Source organism: Paramisgurnus dabryanus, chromosome 2, assembly GCF_030506205.2.
Source record: "Paramisgurnus dabryanus chromosome 2, PD_genome_1.1, whole genome shotgun sequence".
NCBI lineage: Eukaryota > Metazoa > Chordata > Actinopteri > Cypriniformes > Cobitidae > Paramisgurnus > Paramisgurnus dabryanus.
The window spans coordinates 39,117,794-39,133,396 of NC_133338.1; the positions used below are offsets into that span (position 1 = coordinate 39,117,794).

Here is a 15,603-nt window from a genome sequence, read left to right on the forward strand (position 1 = left end):
GCCTTTACCACTTCTGGGTTTTGTGGATCACTTTATAATAGCTGATTAGGGCATTGGAAAGGTCCACACCACCCATGCACCTGTATGGACAGATAAGACAACATTGAGGCACATATTTTTTTCATTTATAATCTATATTCTACTATTTTACTTGCATATGCTACTATTTTACTTGCATAAAGTAACGCAGAATCACACACAGACACACACGCAAATACGGGCACAAATACCTGTGCATGGGCGCATACAAACACACTCGTGCATGAGATCACAAAACACGCACAATATATCACAACACGCAGCAAAACATAGCTCTATTTTACTTGCATAAAGTAACGCAAAAGCACACACAGACACACACGCAAATACGGGCACAAATACCTGTGCATGGGCGCATACAAACACACTCGTGCATGAGATCACAAAACACGCACCCAAACAAAGCTCTATTTTACTTGCATAAAGTAACGCAAAAGCACACACAGACACACACGCAAATACGGGCACAAATACCTGTGCATGAGCGCAAACAAACACACTCGTGCATGAGATCCACAAACACGCACCCAAACACAAACCTCAGTACCAACAGTAAAATATGTTTTATAATACAATAAAACACTTACTTGTCGAGAGTGAAGGCTCCCCCATCCAAAATATCTCTTCCTGCTACCGAGTCGACGGCGGAAACGCTCTCTTCGTCTGAAACGTCTTCCTCCAACAAATCACTTTCACGCCTGGTACACTGCTCGACAACTTCTTCAAGTGAAAAGTTTCTTTTACTTCCTCTTTTCGACATTGTAAAACTTTTTAGACGCTCAATGCTTTCCTAGCGCAGCATTAGCAGCATTAGCGCACGGCCCCGAGTCACCACTGGGATTTACGCACAGCGCGCAACCCAACGAATGATTGTTTGTGCACGGCCAATCGGGTTACAGGTTGAATCTTTCTAGTCAAGCGGCATGTCATTCTTTTCAGAATCTTATTGGCTATCAGATACGCCTGTCATTTGCAAACTCTGACGCGACAGGATCGATCTATTGTCAATCAAATAGAGGACGGTCCCATCCTCGCTCAAGGGCGTTCCTTGTGTATTTCTCCCTGTTGTCACCTATGAGAAGCACCTATTCGCTCAAGTGAGGTGTCAATCAAAAGGGCAGAGTTCAGCGGCCATTTTGACATCAACACATCTGCAATGTTTACAAGTGAAGAGACGCTACACGACGGAATGCGTCGGGGATTTGGTGGCTTTGTTGGCTATTTATAAATGATACTACTATGTTCCTTGGATGTTTATTGACTTATACATGTGCTGTGGACTAAATATTTCACTGAATTGGATTTACTGGACCCTTCAGAGTGTAACTACACCGTTTTTGTTGGAATTTTATGGATCTTTGGACTACAAGAAGGCGTCATAGGTCAGTTTTTTCATTTTCATACACATTTTGTAGCTGGTTTTTTGGTTGTTGGTTGTTTGACAAACACTCTGATTGCACTGACTGTGTTGACTGGATCTTAATATGGTTTACATCGTTCGAATCACAAGAATCTCAGCTTTTTAATGATATATGATATGTTTAGGTTTGTCTTTTTTAAGTTGTTGTATTTCCCAATGTTATCAACCAAAACACATGCAGTGTGCCGCCGGCGGTACAGCGGATTCGGATCAGGTTAAAGGGGGGGTGAAAATGTAGCGGGGCAACATGCAGTGAAATTATGAATGAATATTCAGGGTTGTACACATGTTTTGAAATGTTGAATGATCTTTTGTGCACTGAGACATTTGAATGAACTGTGGGGTGGGCGGGACTGTATACATGTTTGTGTGCTGGCGGGTGAGACTTGTTTTTGCAGGTGTGACTGATGAACAATCAGTGGCTCTGGTGGCGGGAGAGGATAAAACGCCGATGGGTTCCTTTACACGGGGCCTTTCGTTTTCCTTGGACCGGCGCCCGATGAAAGTTTGACGCACCGCAACTAACGACCCACGAACCGTTGGATTGCACTGCCTCCGGTACCGTGGTAAAGACGAGCTAGCTGCCATCTGTCCAGACGCGGCGGAGACCGTAAAAGAGAACTCAACGCACTCTACCCTTTGAACTAAAGGAAAGCAGCTTTGCTATTGCCTGGTGAGTGGGAAATTTCAATCGGTGATTCATATTGATCCACACTTTCCTTCTCGCAGTTCGGGTGAAGACGCGAGCGATCCTATCTAGACCGACGAGACCGGAAGCCTTTGGGTTATGCTGTCCGTTGGAACTCAGTGACGGAGGGCCGGCGGCCATCTGTCTAGACGTGGCGGAGACAACAAAGAGTTATTCAACGCACTCTACTCTTTGTAATAGAGGAAAGTAACTTTGCTGTCGCCTGGTGAGTGAACGGGTTTCTACCGCGATTCGTTACTGATTCGCTTTCCCCTCTTTGCAGTTCCGAGTGAAGTCTTCGCTTCGGATTGCCGTGAGCGAGCGCAGTTGGCGTACGACTCCGCTGACACTGGGAGGGAGAGACTGCAGGGACTTCCTGGTGCTGCATAATCAATAACAAACTGCGGGTCGGTCCGTGAGTGGTGACTGAACTATAAATTCATTGTTATCTGCCCAGCAACTGTATGCTTATTGGACAGGGTTGATTATAGCGCCCGGCTGCTCGCCACAGTTATTACTATTTGGTGTGACAAAATGATGATCAGTGACTTGACGTGGTAAATTGTGTTATGTGTGTCACTTTGGTTTGGTTTATTGTGTGATGTGCTGACCTATTTTATCACTTATTTTATGGATATTAGCTCCTCTTTTTCGTACTAGTGTGATGGTGTGATGTGATTTTACAGTGTAAAATTGTTAGCAACAAATTTACCTGTTATAGTAACTGGGACTTCAGGATGCTTACACCCTCTAGGGGGCATTAGAACGCCCACTGTTGTAATGCTGTGATTGCAACCATTTATATGGCCAATTTTAACTTTCCTGTCTAGCTGTGTATAGATGCCAATGTTTTTTTTGCATTGTGTGTTGCTTAGTCTTTTTTATTGTTAATAAAGCTGAGTTTTAATAACGAGTTCTGACTGTTGTTTGGGTACCTCAAGGGTCAATAGCAAAACAAAATACAAATACCAGATCCACATTTAAACTGGTTTTGATCTGATGATTAAAGTTTAAATTGTTAAACCTGCTATCGTTACACTCTCACAGAGAGAACAAGAACCCTCCACGAATGCTGCCTCGGGTGCTCGATGCCCAAGCACGAAAACAGCGCTCGTGACCGCCTCTGGAACCCCTGTACTTCTGAATCCAAGATCACACGGAGGAAAAGCTATCCTGAAAAGGACGCTGATCTCCGGTACGAGAGAGTGGCTGTCTTTAAAAAGACACAGAGCTCTCCCTTATCACTCTTTCAGGGAAATCACTCTATAGGTGCTCAGCTGGTGATGCGCACAGGGAAAGGCAACGCACACACTGAAACTCAAAATAATAAAGAAGAGCAGTGGAACTGCTGCGTCCGCTGTGGTAGTACTGCTTGTCAAACCAACTTCAGCAACCGTTCCCAGAAGAGCAGAGAGTAGCTTCTCGGTAGCAGATATGCCGGCTTTGGAAGCGAAAAAAGCTAATTTCCCTATTTGCACCTGCTGCTTATATACGCACCTGGCGGGGCAGCGCCAGCATTATGCAAATATCTCAATGCCAAGTTCATTGGCGTTTTAGTAGTAAACAAAGCAGATTGGTCTCTCTAAGCGAGTTCCCAATTCGTCGGTCACAATGTGACGTCGCAGTGACCGACTGAAAGGGAACACGTAATTTTGTCACATATCGGGAGCAGTATGCTAACTGGAGCCATTCACTTCCAGTTTTGTGCTAAGCTAAGCTAGCGGGGGCTGCGTCAGACAGAGTTATGGAGATGAAAAAGGTATCTATGGACTTATCTTACTCTGGGGGATACGGTGAATAAGCTAAATTCCCAAATTGTGGGCGTGTTCCTTTAAATCCTTACTCTGATTATTGGAAATAATTGCATTATTGGTGTACATGTAAATGAGCTCATTGTGAATAATAAAGTCACCAACGATAATAGCTTTATCTACAGTGACTACCAGCTCAGACAGGAAATTTGCAATTTCTTTTAAAAAATCTGTTTGGTGGCCTGGAGGTCTGAAGCTAGGATGAAAGAAAGCTGTTTGTTCAGTTGATCATTTAGTTCCATATTAAGTAACATTATTTAAAATGAATAAAATTAGTTCAGATTTATGATTTATTTTGAATATTTAATTATCGATTGTAGCAACACCACCCCCTCTTCCCTTTGAAGGGACACTCCACTTTTTTTTAAATATGCACAATTTCTAGCTTTTAAAACTTGACTCTTTTGTAGTTACATTGTGTAATAAGACGGACAGAAAATTAAAAGTTGCGTTTTTCTAGGCAGATATGGTTAGGACTATACTCTCATTCTGGCGTAAATAATCAAGGACTTTGCTGATGTAACATGGCTGCAGCAGGCGTAGTGATATTACGCACTAACCGAAAATAGTCCCCTGCCCAGTCTGAAGCAGGAGGAATTATGATAATGTCGGCCTTTTTTACATCACCAATCCCAGAAGGTAAACTGTTGCCTACAATCCGTGTGTTTTTTGTAGTCCAAGAAAAGAGATTTACATGTGAGATGAAAACTCACATCATTGTTTACTTTGGGGTTTGTACCTTTTGCTTATCGTTAACCTGTACTAATACATACTTTCACACCAAAGAAAATGTGAAATCGTGAATCAGATTATTGGTGCTCTTTTACAATAAAACAGCATCAGGATTATACTCTAAAAATGTTAGGTGTATTGTTCCTTTGAATGAACTGATCCATTATATTGTTACACATGCATTTTATTTCTCAACTGCTTATGTTTATTACATTTGTAAAAGTTTACTACTTTACTTTCTTTTGTTACACATCATCCACACCATAATTCATCTTGCAACCTCCAGAAAGACTAAATTGTTAATACACAGAAACTAACAAAACTGGTTTTTCAGGCTTTCTTTCTCTCACGTCAACAATTGCGTAGACAGATAAAAATAGAACATCGAAAAATAGAAACGTTGCAGCAATGGTAAAACCCACTTAACCAAACAAAGCAATGACAAAGCAAACTCCCAGATACAGAAATGCCCACGGTATTAAAGAGAATTTGTCACATTCTTTAAAGGGTTGGCAGGATTAAAGAGAAAAGGCGATTGGAACTCGCAAAACAGTAAATGCAAAAACTGATGATTATAAAAGACACAAATTATGAATATAATAGATAAACATACATATGAGTACAGAAATTGCTAACAATAATACAAAAATGTAAATGTTTAATCTTGGATTTCTTTGAATTTAAAAATCTGCTTCTTTTATTTTGAGGAGAGGGAAGTAAACTGAATTTCCCACACCTCACAGGATGGGGAATTTACTGAATTGCAATTTAAAGAAATTGAACACATTCACAAAACACAGTAATTTTCTTAGTACAACTTTTTTTACAAGAAATAAGTAATAGGTGCATAATTCATTTTGACTAGAGCTGTTGGTTTCTAACATGAAGAATATATTTCTAAATTCTTTTCATTTGAAACAATTTGACTTTTTACTTCTAATATAAATTAATTATATCTGCAGAGTAAATTCTCTAGAATTTACATTTATGCATTTCGCAGACACGTTAAAAGTGACTTACAGTGCATTAAAATGGATACATTTTCAGGATGTGCGTTCTCTGGGTTTGAACCCATGACCTTTGCACTGATAACACAATTTTTAACATTATAATTTGAGGGAATCTCTTAATTTTAAATAAGCTCTAAAGGAAGTCATTATTTTTATTAAGCAATTGCTGTATAATGTCATGAAGTGAAGAGTTCAAATCTTGAGTCATGTTGCAGTTATGATAACATCATTCTAACCAGTTTTTTATCTTCGGCTGATTAGGTAAGTCACCACCATGAAACAGTATTTTTAAGATGTAAACATAATTTTCTGCCTTGGAGCCTTTTGTTTGTGGATCTGTGTGAACAGGTTTGGCAAAACAGATCAGACTTTTTTTCTGCATGAATGAGTTGAATGTTTTCAAACTCTGCATGAGGAAGTAGTTGACTTTTCTTTGATAAACAACTGATGTTATAAAACTTAAACAACCCACCTGCAGTGCAAAAAAATTCAAAATCGCTGCTGGATAATAACGAAACAGTCATTACTGAGTTATATAAAAAAATTAAACTAGTTTTATTCAAGCTACACACACTCCTATTTGTGTTCACCTCTTAAAAATGTTTCTTCTGTGTAGGCTGCATAACTTATGCCTTCTACCTTAAAAGAACTGCATGGGTCTGCTGCTCATTAGGAAGCAGTCTGGGTAAGAAGGGTAAGAATAAAATAATCTGATTTGTAAAATCAAAAAAATACATATGTGACATTATGTTTTATACAATCATAACTTTTCTGTTACATTGATCCAGACCAAGGCCATATAAAAAACTGTCAGCACAATACAGCACACAAGGTAAACACAAATGGTAAAAATGAAATGGAATAATTCTTGAAGTAATCAAATTTATCAAATGAAATAAAATCTTAAAGATTACACATGTAAAAAAAAAAGAGTATTCATTTATACATGTAAGTAGCTGTGTATGTGCGTGCGTGCATGTGTGCGTGCGTGCGTGCAAGCGGTTGTTGTGTGTATTTTATCTAAGGTGACTGAAATTCAAGAGAACAAACTGTGTTGTTTTTTTATTATGTTTTTACTCATAAATTAATTTTATATTACTTATTGTTTTTAATCTTTTTTAATCATTGTCTACACAATGAGGGAATGTTGCAAAACACTTTTCAAAACAGAAAAAATAGCATTAAAAGTGGTTCACTGGCTCATAATCATAGGGGAACCATTTTTACTGCTAAAACGCACCTGCGTAAAATCATATTGTGCTATGTTGAACTGTAAGTGGTGCTTTAGTCATGCTTCAGCATCATTTATGGTTCTATATAGGTGCTATATAGCGCTAAAATGGTTCCCCTTATGATTTACTACCATTTTGTGTGTGTGTGTGTGTGTGTGTGTGTGTGTGTGTGTGTGTGTGTGTGTGTGTGTGTGTGTGTGTGTGTGTGTGTGTGTGTGTGTGTGTGTGTGTGTGTGTGTGTGTGTGTGTGTGTGTGTGTGTGTGTGTGTGTGTGTGTGTGTGTGTGTGTGTGTGTGTGTGTGTGTGTGTGTGTGTGTGTGTGTGTGTGTGTGTGTGTGTGTGTGTGTGTGTGTGTGTGTGTGTGTGTGTGTGTGTGTGTGTGTGTGTGTGTGTGTGTGTGTGTGTGTGTGTGTGTGTGTGTGTGTGTGTGTGTGTGTGTGTGTGTGTGTGTGTGTGTGTGTGTGTGTGTGTGTGTGTGTGTGTGTGTGTGTGTGTGTGTGTGTGTGTGTGTGTGTGTGTGTGTAGTGTTAAGTTACAGTGTTGTGCAGCACCGCTTATTGCTTGGTAACACTTGTTGAATCTGTTTCTAGTCAGACTGAGCTTTAAGAATGCAACTTTAAGATTATTCAGTAAACTCTGTCAAATTTATTGAACTAGATCTAAACCTTTAAATGTGTAGGATCTCATATTTTTGCATAACAATCTAACATTTTTGGCCATGTAAATCTAATAATATATTTAAGCATGCATATCAATATCGCCCATACTCATACATACCACAAAAGGTTAATAAAAAACACTTTTATGATAAATTTATTCTATGTAAAAAATATATAAAAACAATATAAATAAAATACAATGAACATTTCAAAACCAAATAATAGTCAGTGTGCCATAACAGACAGGCAGGTACAGTATAACTACAATATTTTGTTGTTGAATAAAACAGAAACTTAATATTTTAGTCAAAAGATGAACATGCTGGGTTATTAGATCCATCTCATCCCATTGATAAATTTGATGAATTTCAGATTTTGTATACCTATAGAGTGCCCTTAGTGAATCAAACAGATTTAAATTCTCATCCGTCCTTTAACTTTGCTTAATATTAATGTTATTTATTGCTTGGATTTATTTGGTATCTTCATGCTGCAGAACAAACTGCATAGGGGAACAAAGAAAGCTAAGCTAACTAGTTGCCATTTTATTTTCAAAGAAATCAGGCCTGCAGGTTTTGTAAATTTATAGCCTATTTAAAGAGGAAAGTATTTATAATTCAAGTATCCACAAAGAGTAAGTTTAGCTAAATTTAGCATAGGTTTTTTTTTTAGAAATGGTTCCCAGTCCTTTTGGGATAAGTATGCAAATGTGTTTTTTACTTTTTACTTTTCTTACTTCAAGTTAATATTTCTCTGAACATAGCAATTGTGTACTGTATGTCAACCTATTAGTTATAATAAGTGTTCATTCAGAGAAGAAACACTGTTGAATAATCTTGAACTGAAAATTCTTGCAACAACAGATGAACTTACACAAGTTTAGGGACTGACAGAAGTGATTTCTTAATTATTATGAATCAATTAATGCACTTTCTGTCTTTGCGAGCTTTGAGTTTTCTTAAACATGTATGGTAAAAAAATAGAAAGTAGACAGTCATACTTAGCATAATCTAAACAGATAACAGTACATTTACCTTCCAATATTTCAATCTTCATACTGTACTTTGGCTCCGAGCTCTTTTGTGGCATACGTAAGTATAGTACTAAGTACACGCATTTGCATAGAGGAATTCCCCATTACAAGAACAATTAATTGAGCAAGGTCAACCCAGTTCAGATTGCCCAGCACTGCCATGACATCAGAGTAAAGTTTCTGCTTTTGTTCAGGAGTCATCTCCATTATGATCTGATGAAGAGGTTGGAATTCACCTCTGGTCATCCACCATCCAAGTGCTCCACCTACTGTCGCACCTAAATATGTTAATAGCAGATTAATAATGACGGATGTTTAGTAAAAATTTAGGATGGGTCAAGTCTAAATGTATCTCATATGTTCACCTAAAAAAATAACAGTTTACCCAAAAATGAAAATTAGCCCATATTACTCAAGCCATCCTTATATAAAGCATACTATAAAATATATATTACTAAAGATGGTATTGTAGCGCCACTCTGTGGTTAGGAAATGCTTTACATGTATGGTCATAAACATACCAAGAAATATACCGGCTGGGCCTCCAACCAGCCCCCCAACCAACGCTCCTCCTCCGGCTGTTGCAGCTCCTTTCGCGGAGTTCTGTACTGTTACTTTTATTTTTCTGTTTTCTGATATCTTACAGCAAAGTCCAATTACATCATCTATTTGACGATTCATTTTGGTATGTTGTAACACACAACCTGAAAAAAGCATGAATCAATTGGTCCTTTCAAGGAAAATGCAACTAATACAAGAAAACAGTCTAACATTAATCAAACCTACTAAAACTGCCTAACTAATCAAACAACATACAATCTGTGCATATTTGTCACTATACCGTCTATTTAATAGCCTAGTCGTAACTGATATTAGAAACGGTAACCTTATTTTTAAAGAAATTTAAACAAACTTTACCTTTTTTTTTATTCTTCTGTTATTGTTGCAGTAGCCTAGGCTACTTTACTTTCGGAATCACGATCAAATATGTCACTGGAGGGATTTGCCATGACATCACACTTCCGCTCTTTTCTCAGTTTTTGTTTGATATGTTATTAGGACAATGTCTATGAGATCACTCAACGTTCACATAAATATGTCCACATCTGAATGGATGAACCGCGTTTAGTTCATTATTGTGTAATTTAACATTGCAAACTTAACTGTGAAATGTTACACTTACAACCAGTAAAAAAACGAAAGTAAAAGTAAAACAATTCAAAATGTACATTTATTCTAATGTCCTGGGTTGTCATACAAATAATAAAAAAGCTATTTAAATGTATTTTGGATTACACTGCTGTAAAGTGACATTACGCAAATGAAAACATTATGCATTTATTTATATTTTAGTCATACAAACACTATTGCCTACATAAAATAGTGTTGCTTACAAAGCCTCTTAAGCGGTAAAAAAAACATATTTTATTAGACAGTGTTAACTGCAGTAAACTGTGGTAAGTGGTAACCATTATTAACTATTAAGCCTACTGTTAAGCACCGACTGCTGTTTCTGACATGAGAAGATCTTTATTTTTTAACCAACAGATATTATCTATAACCATAAGTGATTAAAATTAGACCAAAGCAACAGAAATAAATCATAAAACCCACAAATGTAAAACTACTGCTTGGATTAGAATAAATTGAGGGCGTTTCGACCTCTAGTGGTCAATACTGCATTTCAGCGTACATAATGCTGCCTTCACATCAAAGCAAAGTCAGAAATAGGTCTGAATTGGCCACATGTCATCCAAGCCCACAGGGCCCCTCCCAAGGCACCACCTCAAGTAAGATAATAAATGAACAGGGACACAAAGCACAGAGACAAAAGGCCAAACCTCATAGAAACTTATTAGAATAGTACAAGCATTCCAGTGAAAGTTCAGTTGGTTTCAGAGTGAGTATCAATTAAAATGTACAGATTAAAAAAGTGTTGGATCTAATATTTTAAGCGTAGTTACAGTTGGATGAAACACTTTAGGCTTAGGTTGTAAAATCTATGATTTCTGGCCTGGAAATCAAATTGTAGCATACATTAAAGCATGCATGTCAATATTGCCCATAAATGCATAACATAAAAGATAGATATAACTCTCTTAAATTATCTCTTAAATTTCTTCTATGTAATACAATTATTTATTTAAAAACTATATAAATAAAATACAAGTAATATAACTAGGCCTACAATATTTTGTATGAAATAGATTAATAGAATTGTAATCAAATAAATAAAAACTCTCATTCGTGCTTTAACTTTGCTTAACTTAACTAATAGGAAAATGTTATTTTTAATTATGTTGAATTCATGTTTTCTATCGCTTGTCTAAATATTTTGAATTTTCATTCTGCAGAACTGCCTAAAAAAAATGGCTAAACTAACTGACTATGCTAAACCTTCATGCGTGTAAATCTAGGTAATTTATTTTTAAATTGAATCTGTTTACTAGGATTAAATGGTTGATTGTGGTAATTTATTTAGAATTTAGGATGTTTAGATAAATTTGATATATAGACTAGTTGTTTTTTTGTTTGTTTAGTAGCTTGCAGTGTTGGGGCTAGTTACTCAAAAAAGTAATATATTACGTATTACATATTACTCTTAAAAATAGTAATGCCTTACTTTACTTTATTACTCCCTGGAGAAAGTAACTAGTTATATTACTAGTTATATTACTAGTTACATTTTTTTCTGGACAAGAATTTTTATTTGGGCAAGCCACGGCCAAGAAAATGCTGGCTTCCTTACCCGCTACAGGACGTGGGGCACAGCGTTCGGAGAAACATTAAAGAGTGTGCACTTCACCGTCAAGTTATTTTCCTTCCGTTGAACATAATAAAATATGACTGAATCTCCACCCGTCGAAACTAGCTTTCTGTTGCTGGGAACCTTCCTCTGAAAAAGAGCTTGCCGTTGTTGACGCTTCCATTTACCCGATCTGTCTTTGTGCTGCTGCCGCTCTGTGCTGCTGGCTACCGGGTGTCGACCAATCGGTGATGGTAAATGATACCTCGTGCCAAACTTAGACCAATCACTGTTCCATTCACGCCCTCCTCCCCTTCCCTTTTGTTCTCTGTGTTTTGTGCCTTGTGTGATGAAGGTGCTACTGGCGAATGTAACTTAAGTAACTAGCTCGGGAAAACTGTAATAATATTACCATTTTCAGACGGGTAATGCCTTACACTACTAGTTACTGAAAAAAGTAATTTTATTACAGTAACTAGTTACTTTGTAACTAGTTACACCCAACACTGGTAGCTTGATACAGTCCCATGGCCCATGGGGATATGTGCGTATTTGATTTCATGTAAATTTACACAATGCTTACTTCAACTTTTCATTGTTCTTTGCCAATTTAACAGAAGTTTTAGAAGTACTGTTGAATGTTCTTGAAATGAATATTCTTGCAACAACAAATGCAATTACACAAATTTTGGGACTGACAGCATTTTTAAATTACTAAGGACCAAGGAATTTTGTCTAATTTTGTCTTTGATTGTTTTGATTGTATGGTAAAGAAAATTCAAAAATAGACAGTCACACTTAACCTAAACAGGTAAGCCTACGCCAGTATCTCAGTCTCCATATTCTACTTTAGCTCCCATCTCTTTTGTGGCATATGTAACTATAGTACTAAGTACACGCATTTGCATAGAGGAATTCCCCATTACAAGTGAAATTAATTGAGCAAGGTCGTCCCAGTTTAGATTGCCCAGCACTGCCATGACATCAGAGTAAAGTTTCTGCTTTTGTTCAGGAGTCATCTCCATTATGATCTGATGAAGAGGTTGGAATTTACCGCTGGTCATCCACCATCCCAGCGCTCCTCCTACTGTCGCACCTATATATTATAATAGGAGACCAACAGTGAAATATCAGAGGAATAGTTAATCATAAAATTTAAAGTAAAATTAACCCATAGCCACCATCCCTATGTAGCCTAGCTTAAAGGGATAATTCTGTCATCATTTTCTCTTTCTTATGTTGTTCTAAATCTGTATGAATTTCTTTTTTCTGATGAACACAACATAAGATATTTTGGTGAAGCAAATAGCTGATTGTAACCATTGACTTCCATACTAGGAATAAAAACAATGTAATTCAAACTGTGTGCTTACCGTAATTTCTAGAAATATCTTTTCATCATTTATCACAAAACTTTTAAAATATTTTTCCTACTATGCAAGTCAATGGTTACAATTAGCTGTGTACTTACCATCATTTAGCAAAATATGTTATTTTGTGTTCATCAAAATAAAATAAAAATTCATACAGGCTTAGAACAACATGAGGGTGAGTAAATGATGACAGAATTTTCATTTTTTGGGGAACTATCCCAAAATGTACAGACGGTTGTTAGTGCAGAATAAATATTGACAGGGGGATCAGGACCACCAATGCTAAGCAATTTTGATTTTACATCTTTTAATAGCTTATTTTTAAGGAATGCAAACATTCTGCGAGGTAAAGCCATTTTCTAATTATCTTGAAATATAATACATTGAATGTCGCGACTGGTTAATCAAAATCAAGCATTCTAGAGTTAAATAAATATTCTGTATAATGTAATAATATAATATAATATAATATAATGTATAGATGATGTTAAAGCTCCACTCTGCATTACAAGAGCTTTTATGACTAGAGAAATACAGTAATATGGTCATAAACATACCAACAAATATACCAGGTGGACCTCCTACCACTCCCCCTACTAAAGCCCCTCCTCTGGCTGTTGCAGCTCCTTTCTTACAGTTCTCTATTGCTACTTTTATTTTTTGGTGTTCTGATATCTTACTGCAAAGTCCCATTACATCATTTATTTGACTGTTCATTGTGGTATGTTGTAACACAACCTGGAAAAAAATCGATTTGTTACTTCTAAAAATGCTACTAATATAAGAAAAGCACAAATGAACAAGATAGCCTAAATACGTTTTAGCATTGATCAAACTGTGTTTAGCTAAAAGGGTCTTGCTGTAATAAAACTATAAAGTAAAAATACATACAGTGCTGTTTGTGCATATCATTACTTCTGACTATTTAATACTAGGCCTATAACTTATATTATAAACCGTGAGACATTATTTTAGAGAAATTTGGAGAAACTTTACCTTGCTGTTGTTTTGTCTGTTACAGTAAAAGTAAAAGTGAAACATAGACTATTCAAAGTAATATTTACATTTATTCTAATGTTTTGGGCTGACATGGACATTTAACTATTTACTATATGTACTCTTTGGGTTTAACCACCGTTTGCATCTAATGAAAGGACAAGAGACAATATGCAAATAAGAAAAGTATGCATTTATTTAAATATTATATAAAGACATTAAGTTTACATACAGTAGGGCAATGTCTACTGCCTACATGTTGCTTACAAAAACCCCTAAACTGTAAGAAAATCATATTTTATAAGACAGTGTAAACTGGTTGATGGTAAACACATGGTTATTCTAAATACAGTGCTTATTCTTAAGCTACGGTTAATCACATTTCACTGTGTAGTTATCTCCAAATAACTGTGAAATAACTTTCTAACATAAGAATATGTTTATTTATAACCAACATATTATCTAGGTAACCATAGGTGATTAAACTGAAATGACAGCAACAGAAGTAGCTAAATCATAAAGCCCACAAGCATTGTCCTAACACGTAAAACCACTACTTTTAGACTGATGGCGTTTCTCCCTCTAGTGGTCAATCTACATACTGCACTTCAGCTTTGAGCTCATTTTTGGCATAAGACATTATAGCGCCAAGCACTTTCTGCTGCACAAGCCCATTCTGCCTAACTTGGGTAAGTAGATGAGCAACGTCAGTCCATTTCAGCGTGCCCAATGCTGTCTTCACATCAGAGCAGAGTTTCTCCTGCTGTATAGGACTCAGCTCCATGAGAATCTCAGGAAGAGGTCTGAATTGGCCACTTGTCATCCAAGCTCCTAGGGCCCCTCCCACGGCACCACCTCGAGTAAGATAATAAATTAATATAGGGACATAAAAACACAGAGGCAAAAGGCCAAAGTTCATATAAACTTATTTGAAAGGAAGTTAGCCCTGACGGGTCAGTTCGTTTCAGATTACACAGCAATATAGGCGACATGTTCAAAGAGCATATATGATTGGTTTGCCTTTACAGATGTTACAATTAGTGGTCGATTCACTATTAAAACATACCAAGAGCTATACCGACTGGGCCACCAAGTAGTCCTCCTACAAAGGCACCACCACCAGCTGCTGCTGCTCCTTTGACACTATTTTTAAATGCTGCTTTTATCTGTTTGTCTGCTGAGAGTTCACAGCAAAGACGCAGGATATCATTCATCATATCGTCCATTGTGCTAAGAAAACTGTTGATAGACATAAATGCATGTTAATTGTCCCAAAAGACGAAAATAACATTAAAGTTCCATTAAAAAAAAAAAAAACGAAACTGCTAGCAGTAAAGTTAGATATTTTAATACGTTCACAACCTTTAGAAGCATACAAATTCGTTCTCAATAATTTAATCATTTGAATATGCAGTGGCGCAATATACGCAGTCTTTACTTTTAAAATCACCGTCTGTCTTTTTACAAAATAACTAAAGGATATTGACAATATCTGACACTTACTTTTTGCTATAACCAAGTTGATATTAACATTAAAAGTGCAACGATTTTTACAACAACTTTGACAGATCTTACCTGGATGTGTAGCAAATGTCTGTTTAAGTTATCCTACTCTTGGTTTTACTTTCATTTTCATAGGCTATATATATTTTAGAATTAAATGTACACTTCCGCCCTATTGTCAGAACACAAAGATTTAACTTTTACTTGTCAAACCTGTATGTGTATATAAAACAATGCCTAAAATAACTCCAAGCCAATTCTAAACGTACTACACTTTAATTCGCTAAAGTTTAGTTCCTTAAAACTTTATGAGACGGCCGGGGATCTTTCATTATATTAATTTACATTAATGAGCCAATTG

The 15,603-nt window shown here is 36.6% G+C and overlaps 3 protein-coding genes across 3 annotated transcripts; all 3 read right to left on the reverse strand.

The window, feature by feature from the left end:
- Window positions 1–7,453: 7,453 nt before the first annotated feature.
- LOC135778926 (protein C19orf12 homolog) lies at window positions 7,454–9,710 on the reverse strand. The gene is made up of 3 exons (XM_065289579.2): window positions 9,543–9,710; window positions 9,146–9,328; window positions 7,454–8,902 (listed from the first exon to the last, which is right to left on the reverse strand). Exons 2-3 carry the CDS (start codon window positions 9,303–9,305, stop codon window positions 8,637–8,639), a joined length of 426 nt encoding a protein of 141 aa, XP_065145651.1. The 5' UTR covers window positions 9,306–9,328; window positions 9,543–9,710; the 3' UTR covers window positions 7,454–8,636.
- Window positions 9,711–11,885: 2,175 nt separating this feature from the next.
- LOC135778925 (protein C19orf12 homolog) lies at window positions 11,886–13,460 on the reverse strand. Its single transcript, XM_065289578.1, has 2 exons — window positions 13,301–13,460; window positions 11,886–12,466 (listed from the first exon to the last, which is right to left on the reverse strand). Exons 1-2 carry the CDS (start codon window positions 13,458–13,460, stop codon window positions 12,201–12,203), a joined length of 426 nt encoding a protein of 141 aa, XP_065145650.1. The 3' UTR covers window positions 11,886–12,200.
- A 451-nt stretch (window positions 13,461–13,911) lies between these two features.
- On the reverse strand, window positions 13,912–15,451 carry LOC135778746 (protein C19orf12 homolog). The gene is made up of 3 exons (XM_065289279.1): window positions 15,315–15,451; window positions 14,806–14,978; window positions 13,912–14,594 (listed from the first exon to the last, which is right to left on the reverse strand). The coding sequence occupies exons 2-3, from the start codon at window positions 14,963–14,965 to the stop codon at window positions 14,329–14,331; spliced, it is 426 nt and encodes a 141-aa protein (XP_065145351.1). The 5' UTR covers window positions 14,966–14,978; window positions 15,315–15,451; the 3' UTR covers window positions 13,912–14,328.
- Window positions 15,452–15,603: the final 152 nt, after the last annotated feature.